An 18,475-nucleotide genomic window follows, 5' to 3' on the forward strand; every position below is an offset into this window, starting at 1 on the left:
GACCTCTAGATCCCCTTTCCCTTTCAGGCTAGAGCTAGTAATGGCTTCCTACTATTGTAGACCCAACCATCTTTTGTAGACTACCCTTATTCCTAACCATTCTTTTGTGAATATTTGTCTTTCATGCATGTCCCCAAATTTTCCCCATTTGTGTGTCTTACTCTTTTCTTGTCAGGATCCTGACTGATAAGAGTTATTGGTATCAGGAATGGTCCAAAGCTCCAGTGAAAATGGAATTCAGGGATAGCAGGATAGCCTCCTTACCAGGGAGTTAATGGGACAGTAGTGATCCAAGGTATGTGCTGGCAAGATGATTATTCAAATTGTCACTGGTGGTAGCAGGTAAGGATGTACGATGCAGGGTAAGGCTTTGGGAGCTGTGGCATTTCTTGCTAAAGCAGCAATGGCAGTGTGTAAAGATTATAGCATGATATGGCTGATGGCCCTAAGGAGCACACAAAGGTGAGAAAGACAAACTGCATGCCTTGAATACTCAAGTCAGAATACAGACAAAATACCAGAAAGTTTATGTCAGTTTTAAAAGGGTCCCTTATCCACTTAAGCCTCAGGGCAAATAAGGCTGAAGATCAACTCCAGAATCTGATTTGAAAGGTTATAGAATTGCAATGCTAAATACAATGGACAATACTAAGACCACTAGTTTTTGGTAGTGGGGCAATGATGAGAAAGAGAAACATGGGATGGTAGTATCTTCTCCCTTCCCCCCAACAACTTCATTGAGGTATAATTAACATACATAAAACTGTAGTAAAAAACAAGAAGAATAAAAAAATATTATTTCAACATGTAGCACTAGCCATATTTAGGTGTTTAGTAACCACATGAGGCTAGTGGCTACCATATTGGACAGCATAGCCCTACAACTATCACCTCTTCCAAGACAGCAAACTAAAAGAAATAATAATTCTATGGGTGAATAACAGACATTAGTGAAACCATCAGAAAACTGAAAGATGTTAGGGGTGATAATTCATACTATACACCCATTTAAACTGTTTAGTATATACCCATTTAAACTATTATCAATGCATGGCATTGATGCAGACTTAATCATTTCATAACGCTAACTGTAGATGCAGTTTTAGCTATACAATCTTTACCGGAGCATATTAATATAGCCCCCAACACTAGGTATGAAGCAATGGACTTGATTTCTGGTTAAGGTAATTTGTATAACAAAGATAATCAGAAGCGGTTTTTTCCCTTCACACTGCAGGAGCAACATACTTTTACTATCTTACCTTAAGGCTAAGTCAACTGTACTCTCTTTGTCATAACACAGTCTGGAGAAATCTTGTTCATCTTGACATCCCACAAAACATCAAGCTGGAATATTACATTCATGACATTACACTGATCGAACTTGGGAGAAGGATATAGTAAATATTTGAGATGCCTCAGTAAGAGGTATATGCTATAGAACAGGAGATAAACTCCAAGAAAGTTCAGGGACTTTCCGCATTGGTAAAATTTTATGGGCCAGTGATCTGGGCATGCTGAAATAGATCCTCCATCGTAAGTGAGAAATTGCTGCACCCTGCACCTTCCTTCGTGAAAATGAAGCACAAAATATGGTGGCCTCTCTAGATTTTAGAAGCAACATAGACCATATTTGGGTATACTTCTGTGGTGCATGTACTAGGTAATCCACAGGCTGTCCATTTTGAGAGCAGTTTGGGGCAAGAAAAGGATCTGCATCATACTCCTGCCATGATGAAAGCTCCCCTCTACCTTTGACTCTAAGATTCAGCAGATGCAATGATTTTTGGAAATGTCTATGGCAAACGAAGATGCCGTATGACATCTCTGTCAGTGGAAGCCTCAATATGTAGATCCCTCATGGTTTTATAGTAAAGACATGCAGTCTTCTAACAATAACTAACCACCATTTGAAAAGCCACTCCTTACTTGCTAATGAACTTTGGTTAAGACTGTGTACCAGGCAATAGGACTCCCAATGACAATGTGGCCCAAACCATGCATCATGAACTAGGTGTTATCTAATTCAACATATCAAAAATGTATACAACAGCATTTCATTGGTATATTTTCCTTCCCCGCAGCCTTCTTACACTGGTTGAGGAAGCCCAAGTATACTGTATGAGCAAGTAGCTCAGAGGTCTCTAATACCTGCTACTACTGTTTCTCAATCTTTTTGCTTCAATCCATCTGTATGACCTCTTGGGGTATTCTCAGTGACCAGTTGATGAGGATGAAACAGTGCAGATCTGGTTTGTAAATAGACTGCCTGGTATTCAATACCAGCTGTGACTACAGTGTTTACAGGTCCACTTAAGGGAGATGGCCCTGAAATACAGTGGCTATCCCTCCAGCAGCCAGAATTTCATTCAGCTAGTACATTTAACTGTACTTTGCATGGAAGAAGAGATACTCGAGGTAATGATATATGGAATGGCCATACAGTCAAGGATTTCAAAGAACAAAATTGGATGACTGGTGACAGAAGGTCTAGGGGAGAGTTATGAGGATGTATCTTTCGGAATTGGCAAAAAGTGTGATGATACGGTATTCTACGTAAATTCTCTCCAGAGGGCATTCACTATAGAGAAGGCCCTTAGTAATCTGGACAAGGTAATCTCATCAATCTCAGACTCTTTACCAGGCTTACCTGGTACTTGCTCAGTGGGCCAATGTACAAAGTGATAATGGGAGTAGGGACACAGAAACTATGAACAGATTCAATTATGTAGACTTCCTTCTTCTCCATGACTGATTTAACTACCACCACTGCTGAGTTCACAATTTTCCAATGCTGAGACCCTGATATGGCACCATTCCTGAGGGAAAGCAACCAAGCAAGTAGTGGCAGGCAGGTTAAATTTGACTCTTTCAACACGGAGGAGGCAGAAATCTATCCTATTGGGATGTGCCTTCCCTTTCTCTTCAATATTTTTGGAAGCTCCCTCAAGTATGGATTTAACAGAATGCCTTACCAATTACCTTGGTATTCCTTGCAACACTGCCTTCAACCAGGAAACTCCTTTTTATGGCAAGACAAACACAATTAGCTCAAATCTATAGAATGCATGGATCATACCCCAAGTATCACCCCCCAGAATCAGCTGGCTATATGGAGTGGTGAAATGGCCTACCAAAGGAGTGGTTCATGTATGGTTGCCAGTTGGGAGGAGTTTGGGTGTGTGCGTTCTACAGGATATGATATATGGCCAACGTCATCTCCTCCATAGCCAGAAAGCATGAGTCTGAGAACAAAGAGGTTAAGGTAGAGGTAGCCACTCTAATAACATCAAATAACTCATTTAAAGGCTTTTTACTCTGTGTCCTGAAACCTTCAGATTGGTGGTTTTGGAGACCTCAGTTCCCAAAAGAATGTTTTCTCCAGGTTTCAGAGATCTAGTCCTGTTGTATTGGAAGCTGAGAATACTCATTAGCTATTTTGGGCATGCAAGCTGCTAAACAAACAGGGACTGGCTTACAATTTTTCCAGACTACCAGAATGATTTGGAGTTGTTGCTATACATTGAGGATAAGAACTACGCTTGGAACTCAGGGGATTTACTGGGGCATATCTTTTGTAATACTTATCTAATAATTTTGGTTATTGAAAAACTGTAGCAATATAAGAAAGACAGGACCACCAAAGACTCAGAATCTATAAAATTTGAGTCACCTATTAGATAAAGAACATTATTTAGCCGATGTGCTAAAGAGAGTAAGAGGAAGAGGAAGATGTATTTGAATGGAAGAAGAAAACTATAATGATCAATTTTGAGCTTTCTGGCAAATTAGAGAAGCAAAAACTATAGCAACTCTGTTTTATGTTCTATCTATTATGAAGAACATTAGGGATGGCTAGTATTTTAGGTTCCAGTTGAAAGCATGATTGAATTGGTATCAGCTCTTGGTGATGCAGTAGCTGGATGCCCCCCTCCAACAGTGACTCCATTAAACTCTCTTAAATTACCCAATTTGAATATATCTATTTATATATCTGCAAAAATCATAACTTGGTATACTAAAATTGCAAAATGAGCACAATGGCAGTTATAAGGACCATGTCTTTATTTATGAAGACAGATTACATAATATGCACACACAAAACCATGATATTAAAAACAACACAATTTCAACAAAAATAAGATGGATGTGTACAGTTATTTATTACATGAAGTCGAGGCAAAAATATCTGTTCATGAAGATCTATTTGTTATATAATCTTTGGACAACTCAGTAATAATTTAACTCTGGCTAGAGTACATGACAAGTTAAAGGAAATGCCTGTCATGTCCTAAAAATATTTTTCAATAAAACTTTTCATAATAAAACACTGCTTTAAGATATAGTTTTGATAGCATAATTTTAAAATAAGACATAAAATGTTGTAGTTGGAAATAAGTGAATTCCTTTAACTCAAGGAGGAAAGAAAAATATATACTTAAAATATTGTTTCCATGTTGGCATTAATTTAATTTTTGTAACTGCCCCAAATTTAAGAGTTAATGTTTAAAATAGTTTTACACAATTCACATTCATGTTTAAAAACTCAGTACAGCCTGAAAAGGAAAAATGTAATACAAGAGATAATACAATAAGCATTATCTCACAACCTCAGCACTCTCCAATACGATTTGTCAATGTAGATTAAAATATCACTTCCATCATATCTTCATATTAAAATTAAAATTTAGTATGTCATTATGAACAGAAGAAACAAATAAAACTGGTTTGAGAGTATGCTGTATTAATTTTCCACGTTTAACTTCTTGGTTATGAAAATTTATGCTAAAAGTCAAATGAGATTCATTGAGATTTCTGATCATTCTTTCTCTTTTATGTGTTATATTCTGGCATTTCTTAAAGACATTAAATTTATTTCAGATTTTTTTCTTTTATTCCCAAGAACTTGTCATATTCTAGATTTTTTTTTAATGATTTATGAAACACAGCAAAGTTTCAGAGTACCCAACGACTATAGTTTGGGAGCTAAAGATACAAGGAGAGTTAAAATTAGAATATAAAATACTCCAACGGCCAATTTTCTGAGGATATTTTCAAGTTCAAAAGAAACCATTTTATTTTCCACAGAGATCCCAGCCTGAGCACTGTATCAGTCAAAAAAAAAATCAGTTTTCATTTTCTCTATAGTAACTCGAAACATAACTAATATTGTAATGGATCTTCACTTATGCTGAATTAACCATAATGACTGCATTCTTAAAATTTTAAAATCATAGAAAATATATAACAGCTGCTTTCTTATGCTGATATATTGAAGTAAGATACTCTCCAGTTGACAGTGCTTCTTTTTGCCAAGCCTGAAAGTCTATAGATGAAAGACACATGCATCCTGATAGATTTATCAATTATCTAATGTATACCAATAACAATATTGTCTTGGTCATCACTAACTACATACCAAAGCCATGTTACTATCATCCAGTAGTACTCTTCTAAATTTTCCTGTTTTACTTTTCTTCTCAAGGAGTTGGTGACACTTACCAGAGTGGGTCCTGAGGTGTCCTGTGAGGGCGTCCCTTCTTCTACAGGCGTAGCTACAGAAAGGACATTTGAACGGCTTCTCTCCAGAGTGTAACTTTATGTGTCTCAGAAGGTTGCCCTTCTGAGTAAAAGAAGCTCCACACTGGTTACAGTGGAAGGGGCGTTCACCTGCAGTAAGGAGAAGAAATGGGAAGGTTCAACTAGGGTATGTGCAAGTGACTAATTTGCCATCCACTGTTAACCAAAGCCATTTCTCTATGCTAAAAATGTTCATCTCCCTCATAAGTCTTTTAAACATTTATCTTCCTAGAATTTGCTTTGCTAATATAGTTACCAAAGTCTCAAGTTTTACATCAAATGATCTTTTCCCTTCTATGTATAAATGTGACAGAAGTCCTATCATTGACTCATAAGAATAACAATAATAGCATTTACCATTGGTTGAACAACGAGGTGCTGTCACTTTACTGCCTTACACACAATTGTACGCTTTCCATAGAATATTTCAATCCTTTCTTACAATGACAATAATTAGGTAGTATTAATTTTAATTAACAAATGAAGAAATTAAAGTTCATAGATCAAAGTATTTTATTACACAGAACTAGAAAGTAGTCAAGGTGAGAAATGAACTTGGTCAGTTTGGCTACAAAATCTTGTTCTCTTTATTTTATCAAGCTATCTCTTTAAAATTGGCAGAAAAATTGAGCTGAAAGAGACCTTCAGTCTAACTCCCTCATTTAGCTGATGTGGAAAGGGGCAACTAAAAGGTACAGCAAATGAACCCGCTTACAAAGCTCATTAGCACAAAGAAATCAAGTTTCTTGATTCTCCTGGTCACTAATAGTAAAAACTTTAGCAAAATTTCCAAATAAAATTATTCACCCAGACATTTCCTATATACCTCTTTCGTGACAATTATTGTTTGAAAGGAATCTTTTCTCCTCGTTTTTCTATTACTGATATTGCTATAAAGTTTTTAAGCCTCAATTCTAAGTTTGGTCTGTTGCCATCAACTGACTCACCAATGTCATCAAATATAAAAACATGTAGGCAATGAAGCAGTACAACTGGCACGTAGGATCAAATTGATAGCATTATCAAACCATAAAGAAAATGCTATTTTAAATTCACCTATCTCTAAATATATACACAAAATAAAATATCAATTCAAATATAAGTAAATAGTAAAAATGTATCATACTAAAGCTCTAAGTTTAGAATAAAAAGAACATTACAAAACAATTCCCTTTTGGTTGAACTGGACCATTTCTGTACCTGAGGCTAGATGATGATTGTAATTTTAATAGTTTTTCAAAAAGCTTACATTGAAATGTCATGTTTCCTATATCTTTAACTGAAACACACATAATAATAGTGAATAATAAAAACTCAAGATCTTTTGGCCCTTTGACGTAATGCAAACTCAATGATTTCTTTAATAAATTAAAGAAAGCTAAGAGGTATAAAGAAGACAAACTATGGTCACTTTCTGGCAGCAGCTACTGCAAATTCTGTCATATAGATTTGTTTATAAAACCTAGATAAATTTTAAAATTGATAGATCAGGTACATCTCAAATTCTGTAGTACTTAGTGTTTCGGGAACTTAATGAGGTACATACCAAAAAGGTATAATCTGTGTCTGTGGTGGGGGTTAAGGTTTTTTCTTAAGAAATCTGGAGCTCTTATGAGCTACATATATAAGAGGTCCTATATTGATAATATTGGATTGAACAAAATTATCTATAACGTTAAAGTTCCCTTAAGTGGTATCTTCTTTAGTTTGATTAACCTGGTAAGATCTATATCTCCTTATATAAAGTCTTCCAACATAAGGTTTTAAAATAAATCAAATTTTGGCAGATCTTTTTTATTTTACACACAATATACAACTTAATTATTTGATTCTCTTTCCTAATGGAATCACAGGCTGCATCTTTTTATATCAAGAATTTTCCACTCTCTACCCCTGCCACAGAATTACATAGTATTAAAAGGAAAGACGGAGGCACTTCTTTCACAAATTAAATTTTTAAAGAAAAAGGAAAATAGCAAATATATATTATACTTTTCACTCCAAATATTTGATTTTACTTTTAAAATCTGTCTATGTAAGGTTTCCCAAGCAAGTTGCAAATTCGTTCACAATAACTTTACAAAAGAGTTAAATTACTAAGTGTGGTGAACAATTTGAAATCATGTCTACCTGTAGGTAATACTCCTGGTCGGTCGCAGTGGCTCACACCTGTAATCCCAGGACTTTGGGAGGCCAAGGCGGGGGGATCAAGAGGTCAGGAGTTCGAGACCAGACTGACCAACATAATGAAACCCCTTCTCTACTAAAAATACAAAAATTAGCCAGGCGTGGTGGCGGGTGCCTATTAATCCCAGCTACTCGGGAGGCTGAGGCAGTAGAATCGTGTGAACCCGGGAGGCGGAGGTTGCAGTGAGCCAAGCTGCACCACTGCACTCCAGCCTGGGCGACAGAGCGAGACTTCATCTCAACAACAACAACAAAACAAAACAAACAAACAAAAAGAGATAATACTCCTATAGCATGCTGACTCAGATTTCCTTTAAACCTCCTACAATGTTTGGGTTGAAATATTTCCGAATCCTTAATTTAGAGTAGTTCATTATTCAAAAATAATGCTAGTCTAAAAATGAAATAATAGTATCTTTTTTAAAGGGAATTTTAAAATTCACCTAATTGAGTTTTAAGAGATTAATGACAGGGTAATTTAGTTTTTACATTTACAAAATACTACAGATATCTTCAAATCTTTTTAATAAGAAAGTACTTCTGAATTTATATGATCATCCCCAAATAGGGTAGAAGAAACAAAAGGTGGTCTAGGTATATCTGGAAATATTGTCCGGTTGCTCAGTGTGCAAGTCATACTATGGAAGCCTTTGGTAAGTTCCCATGGACATGGGAAGTAAAGAAGAACAAGGCATGATGAAGGTAACTAGTTTTCTTCCTTTTTCTGGTAAGAGAAAAGGGGCATTGAAAATAATACATTTTAATTTCAATAAGATAAGGCTTTGGGAGATATTTATTTGAATTGTAAGTCTTGATAGGAGCTTTTTACATTTGGATATTAATTTTATGGCTTTCCTCATTTTATTTGCCTAACTCCTATTGATGTCTTGATTGTATGAAAAGATAATTATCATTTCTAGAGTCCATTTGTTTTACTGTGCTCCAAACTAAAGTTAGTTGGAATCATAATGAAATCCTCAATGACAATACTGTTAGAAACAAGGATTAAAACAGAGGGTAATTTATGAGATTTCTAAAAGTACACATAGTTATATTCCAGGAATAATCCAAATATAGAATTAATATCCATATCTGTCTAATAACAAAAAAGTGAATTGACTCAATTTTTGATAGTTATTTCTATAAAACATTAGCAGCCCTTTTTTTCAATGTCGTGGGGTATTTCCTGGCCTAGGCATTACAGAGATAAATGTAAGATTATCTGATAATTAAGTAAAAGGTTCAGTTAACTATCTTTTCTCTATGCAAATAGTACATATGCAAAAACTCCATACTGTCTATGTCACTTTAAAACAACATATCTCAATTATTTCTTGTAAATAATTTGTTTTTAAATGGACTGCATCAATGGGCCCTTTCTGAGTCAGTTTAGAGATTGTCTGAAAAAAATATTAATCATGTTCTTCATATGTATATCAAAGCAAATTTTAAGAAAACCTCACAAATTTCCTAACTACATTAATGGAGCAATCCAAGCTGAAAACATTAAGTAGTTTGTTATAACCGTAATGACTAATCTTTCCCCTGGTAGGCACAAAAATCTAGACTAATAAAACTGGATCCAGGAAAACAATGAAAATATGGTCATGTGTCCTTCATGTCCATATCTGAATCTGTTGTTTTTTTTTTTATTTTTAAATCCAATATACCAATCTACTGGTCCATTTTTATTTATTGACTGGGTGAGATTATATATTATTTTTGTTATGGAATATCTTATATTTTGATATTTTATGTACCTTCATAAACACCTATTTCTCGATCTGCATTTAAATATTCAATTAAAATGCAAATATATATGCATCAATTTGCTTTGGTGAATCAAAGACAGGGGGTGCTCCTATGCTGGGTGGAACAACAACCTACAAATACGCAGAATCCCAAGCATCTGTTGAGTGCCTCTGAGCAAGAGGATGGCTGCACAAAGCTGCAATATACAAAATATGGTGCTGAAAACTGAGTTACAAAGATGGGAGTAGATTAAGGAGAGGTAAAATTAAGGAAATTCTACATTTATAATGTCCAATCTATATGTGTTCATGCATGAATTGATTCACTATCCCTATTTTTTTTACTCTTCTTTCTATATTCCCAGTGAAGAGTGCCTGGACTATCCGATGACAATATTACCTGATTACTTACTAAAGTAGCAACGTCAAATAAATAAAATGAAGTCATTAATAAGACACTGCAATTGGTACTTTAGTAGAGTATGACAGAGAAAGAAGAAGAGCAGATTCAATCTGATGCTCCATGATGTTGTAATGAAGTGGGTGGTTCTCCATCATTTTTCACTATCAATTTTATATTAGAGGCCAGGTGCGGTGGCTCACACCTGTAATCCCAGCACTTGGGAGGTCAAGGTGGGTGGATCACCTGAGGTCAGGAGTTCAAGACCAGCCCGATCAACATGGTGAAACCCCATCTCTACTAAAAATACAAAAATTAGCTGGGCACAGTGGTGGGCACCTGTAATCCCAGCTACTTGGGAGGCTGATGCAGGAGGATCGCTTGAACACGGGATGCAGAGGTTGCAGTGATCTGAGATCGCACTACTGCACTCCAGCCTGGGCGACAGAGCAAGACTCCATCTCAAAAAAAAAAAAAAATTACACTAGATATTCTATGAACTAAAAACACTAAAAAATATGTTTCTCAAAGGCATTATAAGGTTTTAAGACAGTGCCTTTAATATTAGAGATAAACAACTGGTAAGAGTGGGAAGTTCTAAAATGCAGGCTAGTTCACGGTATTAAGGAGAAAACATTTGGCGAATGACTAGATTCTGACTACATTTTTCTCAATCTAATTTAAATTAAAGAAATGCAAATAGACTTTCTAGTCTTAAAATGGTACTAAAGTGGTGTTGAAAATGGCAGAACACAATCAGATGTATAAACTGGATCATCAGAAATATGTTTAAGTGTCTAGTTTAAAGATATCCTATTCACAATTTCAAAGTTGACAAAGCATGACAGATATCACAGTTTCTCCGTAAATGGCTATTAACTTTAAGAAAAATCTAGATCTGAAGAAAGTGTAATAATTTGCACAATACTCCAATAAACACTGATTGACAAAAAAGATAGTGTTGCAAGTGTACTTTAACATACTCCTTGCTGTTATTAGTTGAGTGAGTCTCGTATTCCTAGGATTTGTGGAAATCTGTATAACTGTTTATAAACCTTATTATGCCAATTAGATTATTTTCAAAAATAAAATAATTCAACTCTACCACTCTAGTAAATATCAAAAGGACAGTAGAGTAGGTATATAATTATTATTGTATTTACAAATTAACAATCTCCATGAATATTATTGTATCACATTGAATCACTGATTAACCTAAATTTTCTAAAAACTGTACTCTGGTTCTCTGAATGTTCTTAATTCAGAACATAAAAGATTAATTAAAAATCTTCTAAATACTGTTTTTAGTTTATTTTTTAGCTTAAAATTTAACATTGCATGCAACTTAACTGAAAAACCATTAGACTGACTGTTTTGTTTGTATTTTACTAGATAGGAGAAGTTACACATTTGAATGAGTATTATCTTCCTTAATATAATCACTCTTACATAATGAATATATTATAACTTTGTGAAACTTGTTTTTAGAAGTGTCGTTAGAATTAGCTCATGAGCATAGATGAAAAGTAGATTATTTTATAGGCTTTTCCCTTTTCTTTTCATAAAGGAGATACCAAGCTTGATCTTTCAGCCTTTTCTAAGATACTTTTAAAAATGAAAGAAAAAAAAATACACTAGTAATATAAATATCTTTAAAACATGGTGCTGTTTAAAAAGGAGATTAAAAAATCGAAAAGCAAAATGTAATTGACTATATGATTGGAATAAGTAAATATATTCTAAAGCTGATGATTTTGATTATGATAACACTGATTTTAATGTATAACTTCTCAGTGTAATGTTTAAAATATCAGTCTTAGTTTACAGTTATACCTTATAATAAATTATTGGTATACTGACATACCAAGCAATAGTGTGTCTGAACAAAACCAATATGGGCATCAGAAAACCCTGGTTCTAGCTTCAGCAATGCCTTTACCTACATAAGGGATAATGGACAAATCACTTGACTTTCTTCATGTGTATTATGAAAGGTTCAAATTAATAAAGACTTTGACCTACCTTGTATCTTTAATGCTTTAAGCATGTAATTATTAAACTATTTAGAAATAAAACTTTTAAATAAATTTATTGTGATTTATATTTCTTCCGAGTGTTTTTTAAAACTCTGAGAATATTAGTTATTAATATTTTACTGTACACTACTACTTTGCATTATAGTGAAATCCATCATTACCATTAAACCAATTTTCACATGAACTTGCAACTTCTTTGGTTAAGAGTCAATGATCCTCCTAGCTTACCACTTACTATCTCATGTCTGTTGGTTTTTAAGAAAAAAAATTGGCAAATCGTTTAAAAAGATTTAAGTAAGGCCTTCTCATTTGGTTAGTTTTCATGAAAAACTTTTCACCTCTCAAATGTTTAAAAATATAGTATGAATTAATCTGAGGGCTTTTTCCTTACTCTATGCCAGAATTACATATTCCAACCTACACACCAGCCACTATTTGTCATATTCAATCCTATATATATCCTTGCAGGAGTTATAACCAACAATTACAGAAAGATGGTAGCATCCCTGAACTACAAAAGCACCTGCCTGCTAGTGAGACCTGTGGTAGGCAGAGATTGATTAGAAATTGTATTCCAAGGAGTTAACTGGATAAAGTGAAAATTATTCACTTATATAAATGCATGAGTGCCATTTTGTAGTATAAACTCTTATCTAGCAAACTATATTACCTGCCCATGGGTATGGTAAAATATGTATAGAAATACAAAAAAATTAAGTTACACAATGAAATTCTCCTATACCTTTTGAACCCTTATCATATTATTGCTATATTAAGAACTGTGGAAACTGAATCCCAAACTTCTTTTCTGATATGCTATTCAGATTTGAAGGCTGGAAGTCAAGACCCAGGCTACTCTCTGTTTTTCTGCAATCCAATACTAGCAGAATTCTGAAAAGGTAGTTTTCACCACTGCCACCCCTGAATAAAAAGGAAAGAGAATAGATGTCAGGTAATATCAACATCAGATGTCACAGGCAGTCATCAGGTTATTCTTTCAGCTGCTTACCAGTGTGACTCCTTTTATGTACCATAAGCACATTGGGCCCAATGCAAACCATGCCACAGACGTCACATTTCAGTTTACCATTCGGAAGCCGGATTCCTCCCTCGCCTTGAAGCTCCTGGACTTTCCTGTTGTCAGCCACCTCGCTGCTCTCAATTAGGGGTTCTTCTAGGCTGCTACCCTCATCATGGCCCCTGATCTCATCTTCACGGCTCAGGGGTTTCCTGTCACACTCTTCATCACTCTGCATTTCTAGTTTTACTGAGTTTGCTGTAATTTGAAAAGAAGAAAATACATTTTAAATACATGTTATGTAATATCACCTACATCTCTTTTCCACTCATTGCCATTCTACTAAATGGGCGAAAATGATATATAAAGTAGAATAGGGTTCATCATCAAATGCCATGTTAATACATACTGTGTTCTATGATATTTTAGTGAAATGTCATGGAAGTGAAGACAGCTCAGGAAAACTCTAGGTAAACAGAATGACTCCTTATTTCTGCATACATTTGCTTCTTTAGCTTAGACATTTGCTTTTTAACAAGTTTTTTAATAATCCTGGTATTGGCTTTTGAGTCTGTCCCTAAGGCTACTAAGACTGAGATAGGATTATGGAAGAAACAAGATTAAATATTGCTTAACACAGTGAACTATGCCTCCTCTTAATTTAATGATCATTATATGTACTTCATATTCTCTGTTTCTCATCAGAGTACTTGTATAAACCTGCTTCTGAACACAGCAAGAGAAACAATTCAGGAACTTAATCCAGCAAATGTCTTTGACATATGAAGATACACTGTCAAGGCAAATGTTCTAAAATCAGACTAAACACATATATTCAGTTTAGAGCTATAGAAATGTAGTACACAGATCTCACACGCTCTTAAGTTACTCCGCTTGTTTTTTCTATCTAAAAAATCACCTATGGAACATGCTTGAAAATCAAAGTATTCCAACTCTAATCTATGCACACCAAAAAGCAGCTAATCACAGGAATGGCATAGCATGCATGTACACACTTGCCACTGTTAAGAAATTTAATGCGTTCTGTTTGCTGTTTTTGGATCATCCCACAGAAAAGTTGGAATTTTGTTAGCACAGCCTTCATTCTGGATTGCTGACAGTCTTTTCATAAAGCAGAAACGAGGTTTAAGTGAGTATCAGTTTTTTATCCAGTAATATTGAAAATTTCTTAAGAAGTCATATCAAAGTTACTAAGCAAAACAACTTATTTGGTACTACTTGAGTAGAGGAAATATTTTCATAAAAAGGAAGTAAGTTCTTTTCACTGCCATTGTTTTCTTAGAGAAACCACACAGTCTGTGATTTGTCATTAGTACTTATCACAAGAGGGTGCACTATCAAAATGGCTCTGTGGCAGAAGAGTACTGGCATTATAATCTTGAACTAATTATTTAAACTGAGTCTCATGTTTGCAAAGTAGACATGAATTCAGATAACTGAATAAAGTTCGAGCAGAACAGTTTAGGTATTAAGAGTGAGGACAGCGAGGAACTTAGGTTTAATTTCACCATGTCCTTTATAAAATGGGGATGATAATGGTACCTACTTCCTATGGTTGCTGTGGCATTAAATGAGTAAGTACAGGAAATGCGCTTATCTTTTATTTTTTTCTGGACATATTTTTTTCTGTGTTCTATTTCATAAGGTTTTTGTGAAGCTCTATCAACTTATAGTATATAAACCACTCTGAGATCTACAAAGTGATATGCATCCTTCCAGGACCCATTTCTAACAGAGTACCAACTATATTGAGTTTTACCCTACTTACAAATTGGTACTGCCTTACTGGTTTTTAAAAAGAGTTGGGACAGTATTGTATCCATCTTTATATTGCCAGCATGCTCAAGAATGTTGTGGTATATAGGAGATGTTGAAGTAGTATTTACTGAGATGTTCTACTAACTTAAGAGTTTTATTGCTTTAAACTTGCTTTGTATGTTTAAAGAACCCATAAACATGGCAAAGAAAAAACAAAAAACATAAAGAATAAAAATTAAAAATTAAGTTCTTTTGTAATCAAGCTCACTATCTTTCAGGCCCTCTCAAAAGCAACCAGTACCATCAGTTTCAAATTCCAAATAGTCTGAATCCATTTTATAAATGTAGTGTAATTTGTTCATCCAGTTCATCATTGGAAATTCAAAATTATTTCTTGCTTCTTTCTATTACAGACATTCTTTTACAATACCACATAGTTCTGTTAATCTGACAGATTAAAACTGGTATTTTACTACGGTTTTTAAAAAGCATTTTAAAATTATGCGTGAACTTAGACATCTTTTTCTATGTTGAAATGTTCTGTATTTTTTCTCGGAATTGTTTATCAAAGTTGTCTGCCCATTTTTCTATTAGGTTATCAGTCTTTTCTCACTGAATTTAAATGCTCTTTATATACTAAGGAACTTAGCCCTGTGTTTATGATGTGTTTTGCAAAAATTTTGGTTTATCTCTTTACTCAAGGGCATTTTTTTGGCATATATGCTAATTTCACATGTTGAATTGTTAAAGCCTTCAGTTATGGCTCTTGGATTCTATATCTTGCATCAATAGGTTTTTCCATAATCTAAGTAATTCTTCCATGATATTTTTTCTGGTAAGGGAGACTTTTAAAATCAATGTAAAATGCTTTTGGTTATCCCATATAATGCTATATTCCATTCACAATTGTCATTTAAAATTAAACTTAAGAAGAAAGAAAATCATCGAAAAGTGTAACTTTATACAGCATGACTTTATACCACCTAGTGTGCATAAAGTTTATCAGAATTCCATTTCAGGAATGAAGAAATACATAACTGAAAGTGTAGTTTTAGAACCTGAAACTATGAGTCTATTAAATTTCAAAATAGCTCAGAATTATGAAGAATATGACTGACATTACACTACTAAATTATCTTTTTACCTACTGAGATTAAAACTTAACATGAAACAGATAAAATGTGATTTTTAAAAGTATGAGATTATAAATATAGTTAGAAGTTTTTCTCTATAGAAGATATACTTCAAATAAATACACAAAAAATGTATATTTTGCTAAAACCTAAATAGACAAGAAATAGTAAGCTGTAGTAATCTCTTCTCTAACAATACTATAAAGAAATATATGTTTATATGAATGTATACAATTTTGCTGTACTGATAGAGTAAATCAATAAAGTCCAACACATTTTAATATACATACGTCATAGATTAAATTTAGCATTTACATGGTGTGTATATACAAACAAAATCCCAGTGTAACTAATCTTTAACCCGTCTCACTACAATTAGGTTGAAACTCTAGAATAAAAAGCAATTATTCTTTGAATCTTAACTATTAAATAGAAAAGTTTTCTCCACTCATAGAAACTCTCCCATGGTTTATTTTCACTATTTAAGATGTTTTTAATTAATGTAGAACACCTAATATTTTAATTTATTAATGATTAAATGTAAGTAGTAAACTTAAGTGTACTCTAAATTATAACTTATATATTAAGACTTTTGTTATATTTGTAGCTATACTATATGATGCTACAACTATTGAATTACAGCTATTAACCACTGTACAATAATATTCAGAGTCCTTTAGTTTTCAAATATTTGAAATTAGACTTACATGAAATTTCTTTTAGAATTTGGTAACACAAAGACATTCTCATAAATGGGCTATAAAGATGAAAACTTGTTCATTTGAGTAAAATGAAATCTCACTGTTACAATTCTCAATACCAAGAGTTATTTTTCAAGCTTGTTTCTCTGATATGAAATAAAGAATGTAAAAGTTGGGCATATTTGTGGAAATGTACACACGTTATCATATGCTAATAAACAATAATGACTTAAGTTAAAAAGAATTTTGCCAGAACAAATTGTTAGCAATGAAAAGAGGATATGAAATAAGATTTTAGTTTTGATGATAAAGATGTTTCTTATACTTCATTTGTAATGGCACTTCCATTTAGCATTTATATTTATAACTGTTATATCCATATTTTAGTAGACTCAGGTTTGTGAACACACGGCAAGAATAAGTTAATAGAAAAAATCTGTTACGATCAAGTTTATGTAGAAAAAGCTTTGAACATATTTCAGGATAAAATGTGCCACATATTTTTCCAAAAAAAAAGCTTCAGGATATAAACATTCTTATGAATTCAAGCTTTTCCTCTCTTCTTCTTTATGCTTTCAAAATATAATTATAAACACTATAATGTAATCTTGATGCCATAAAAACAACTAGTTTAATCAATTCCATTTACAAATAACAAGAAGTAAAGACACTTGTACAGATACTCTCTTTTTTAAAGTGACTTTCAAGCCAAACAATTTTCAATTACAAAAGTTTCTTCAGTAACCATTCTAGGCTCTCTACAATCAAAGGTTTCACAATAGTCCTTGCTTCCAGATACGTAATAGTGAATGGACAGTTACACTAGACTTGCCTTTAATTCACTAATATGGTAATAAAAGGATAACTGAATAAAAGCCTTTACACAGGTAAACAGGTATAGATCATTTTGGAAAAAAAGGTAGAATATAAAACCAAATGGGGCAAAATCATGTTATTCTGTGAAGCTATTAAAAACAAATTAATTTAATCCAATCAATGCTATGATGGACATTTTCTTTGCCACCACTGTACTTGAAAAAGTAAAAAAAAAAAATCAAATCCAAATTTTACTCACGTAAGAATGAAAAGGATAATAAAATGCACAACAGTCATTACATACATTTGTAGACCTTACGTTCATTCATAGAACTCATCTACCTTTGCCAATAAGGAACAAAGATAGCACTGAATTCTCTTTAAAAATCATTAAACCAGTAAATATTTATTAAGTATCTACTACTTGCCTAATATTCTGTCAACAATGATAGTAAATGTTTAAAGCCTAAAGCAAAAAAATAGTATTAACTTAAATAAGAAACCCATATTAACAGAAGGGTATGTACTCCAAAAATGGCCATAAAAGAGTTCATGAGTAAGAATACAAGAAATATTTTACTAACATATGTAATTTGGTTACATAATAAATCTATTGAACTGAACAAGATGTAAATGTGAAAAGGCACTTATTTATAACTTGGACATTTTACTTTACTACTTTTTACGCTATAACTTCACAAAGTCACCCATCTGTGCAAGACAGCATATGATATTGCAGTCTGGCAATTTATTTCTTTAATTATATGAATTCTCAATTTTTAAAAATTTTAAGAAAGAGATCACTTTATCTGCATGATAAGTATATTAATTTTGAATTTTCAAATTAAGATAATAAATTCTGCCCTCATCATTAGAATTTGATTTTCACAAATAATGCTATAATTTTTAAATGTCAAGTTCTGGAAACACCATACATAGTAATCAGAACTGAAAATATCAGTAAGACTTTTTTAATATACATATTAAACTTTCTACAACTTAAAACTTTATTATTAATATGACCGGATTCTACTAATCTACAAACAAGTTAGTCAAGTTTCCTAACCAGGAAAA

The 18,475-nt window shown here is 33.3% G+C and overlaps 1 protein-coding gene across 22 annotated transcripts in view; it reads right to left on the reverse strand.

Moving 5' to 3' along the window:
* IKZF2 (IKAROS family zinc finger 2) overlaps nucleotides 1-18,475 on the reverse strand; it is a 151,186-nt gene that overhangs the window by 42,846 nt on the left and 89,865 nt on the right. For 16 of the 22 annotated variants that reach the window (XM_015432725.4, XM_065526048.2, XM_005574187.5 and 13 more), the window contains 2 exons: nucleotides 12,964-13,230; nucleotides 5,503-5,670 (listed from right to left, as the gene is read on the reverse strand). In XM_015432725.4, coding sequence (XP_015288211.1) covers nucleotides 5,503-5,670; nucleotides 12,964-13,230 — 435 coding nt within the window. Of the gene's footprint in view, nucleotides 1-5,502; nucleotides 5,671-12,696; nucleotides 13,231-18,475 lie in introns of those variants that run through there. The other 6 variants (XM_074010018.1, XM_065526045.2, XM_065526044.2 and 3 more) reach the window with 2 other exon arrangements.

Source organism: Macaca fascicularis, chromosome 12, assembly GCF_037993035.2.
Source record: "Macaca fascicularis isolate 582-1 chromosome 12, T2T-MFA8v1.1".
Lineage (NCBI taxonomy): Eukaryota > Metazoa > Chordata > Mammalia > Primates > Cercopithecidae > Macaca > Macaca fascicularis.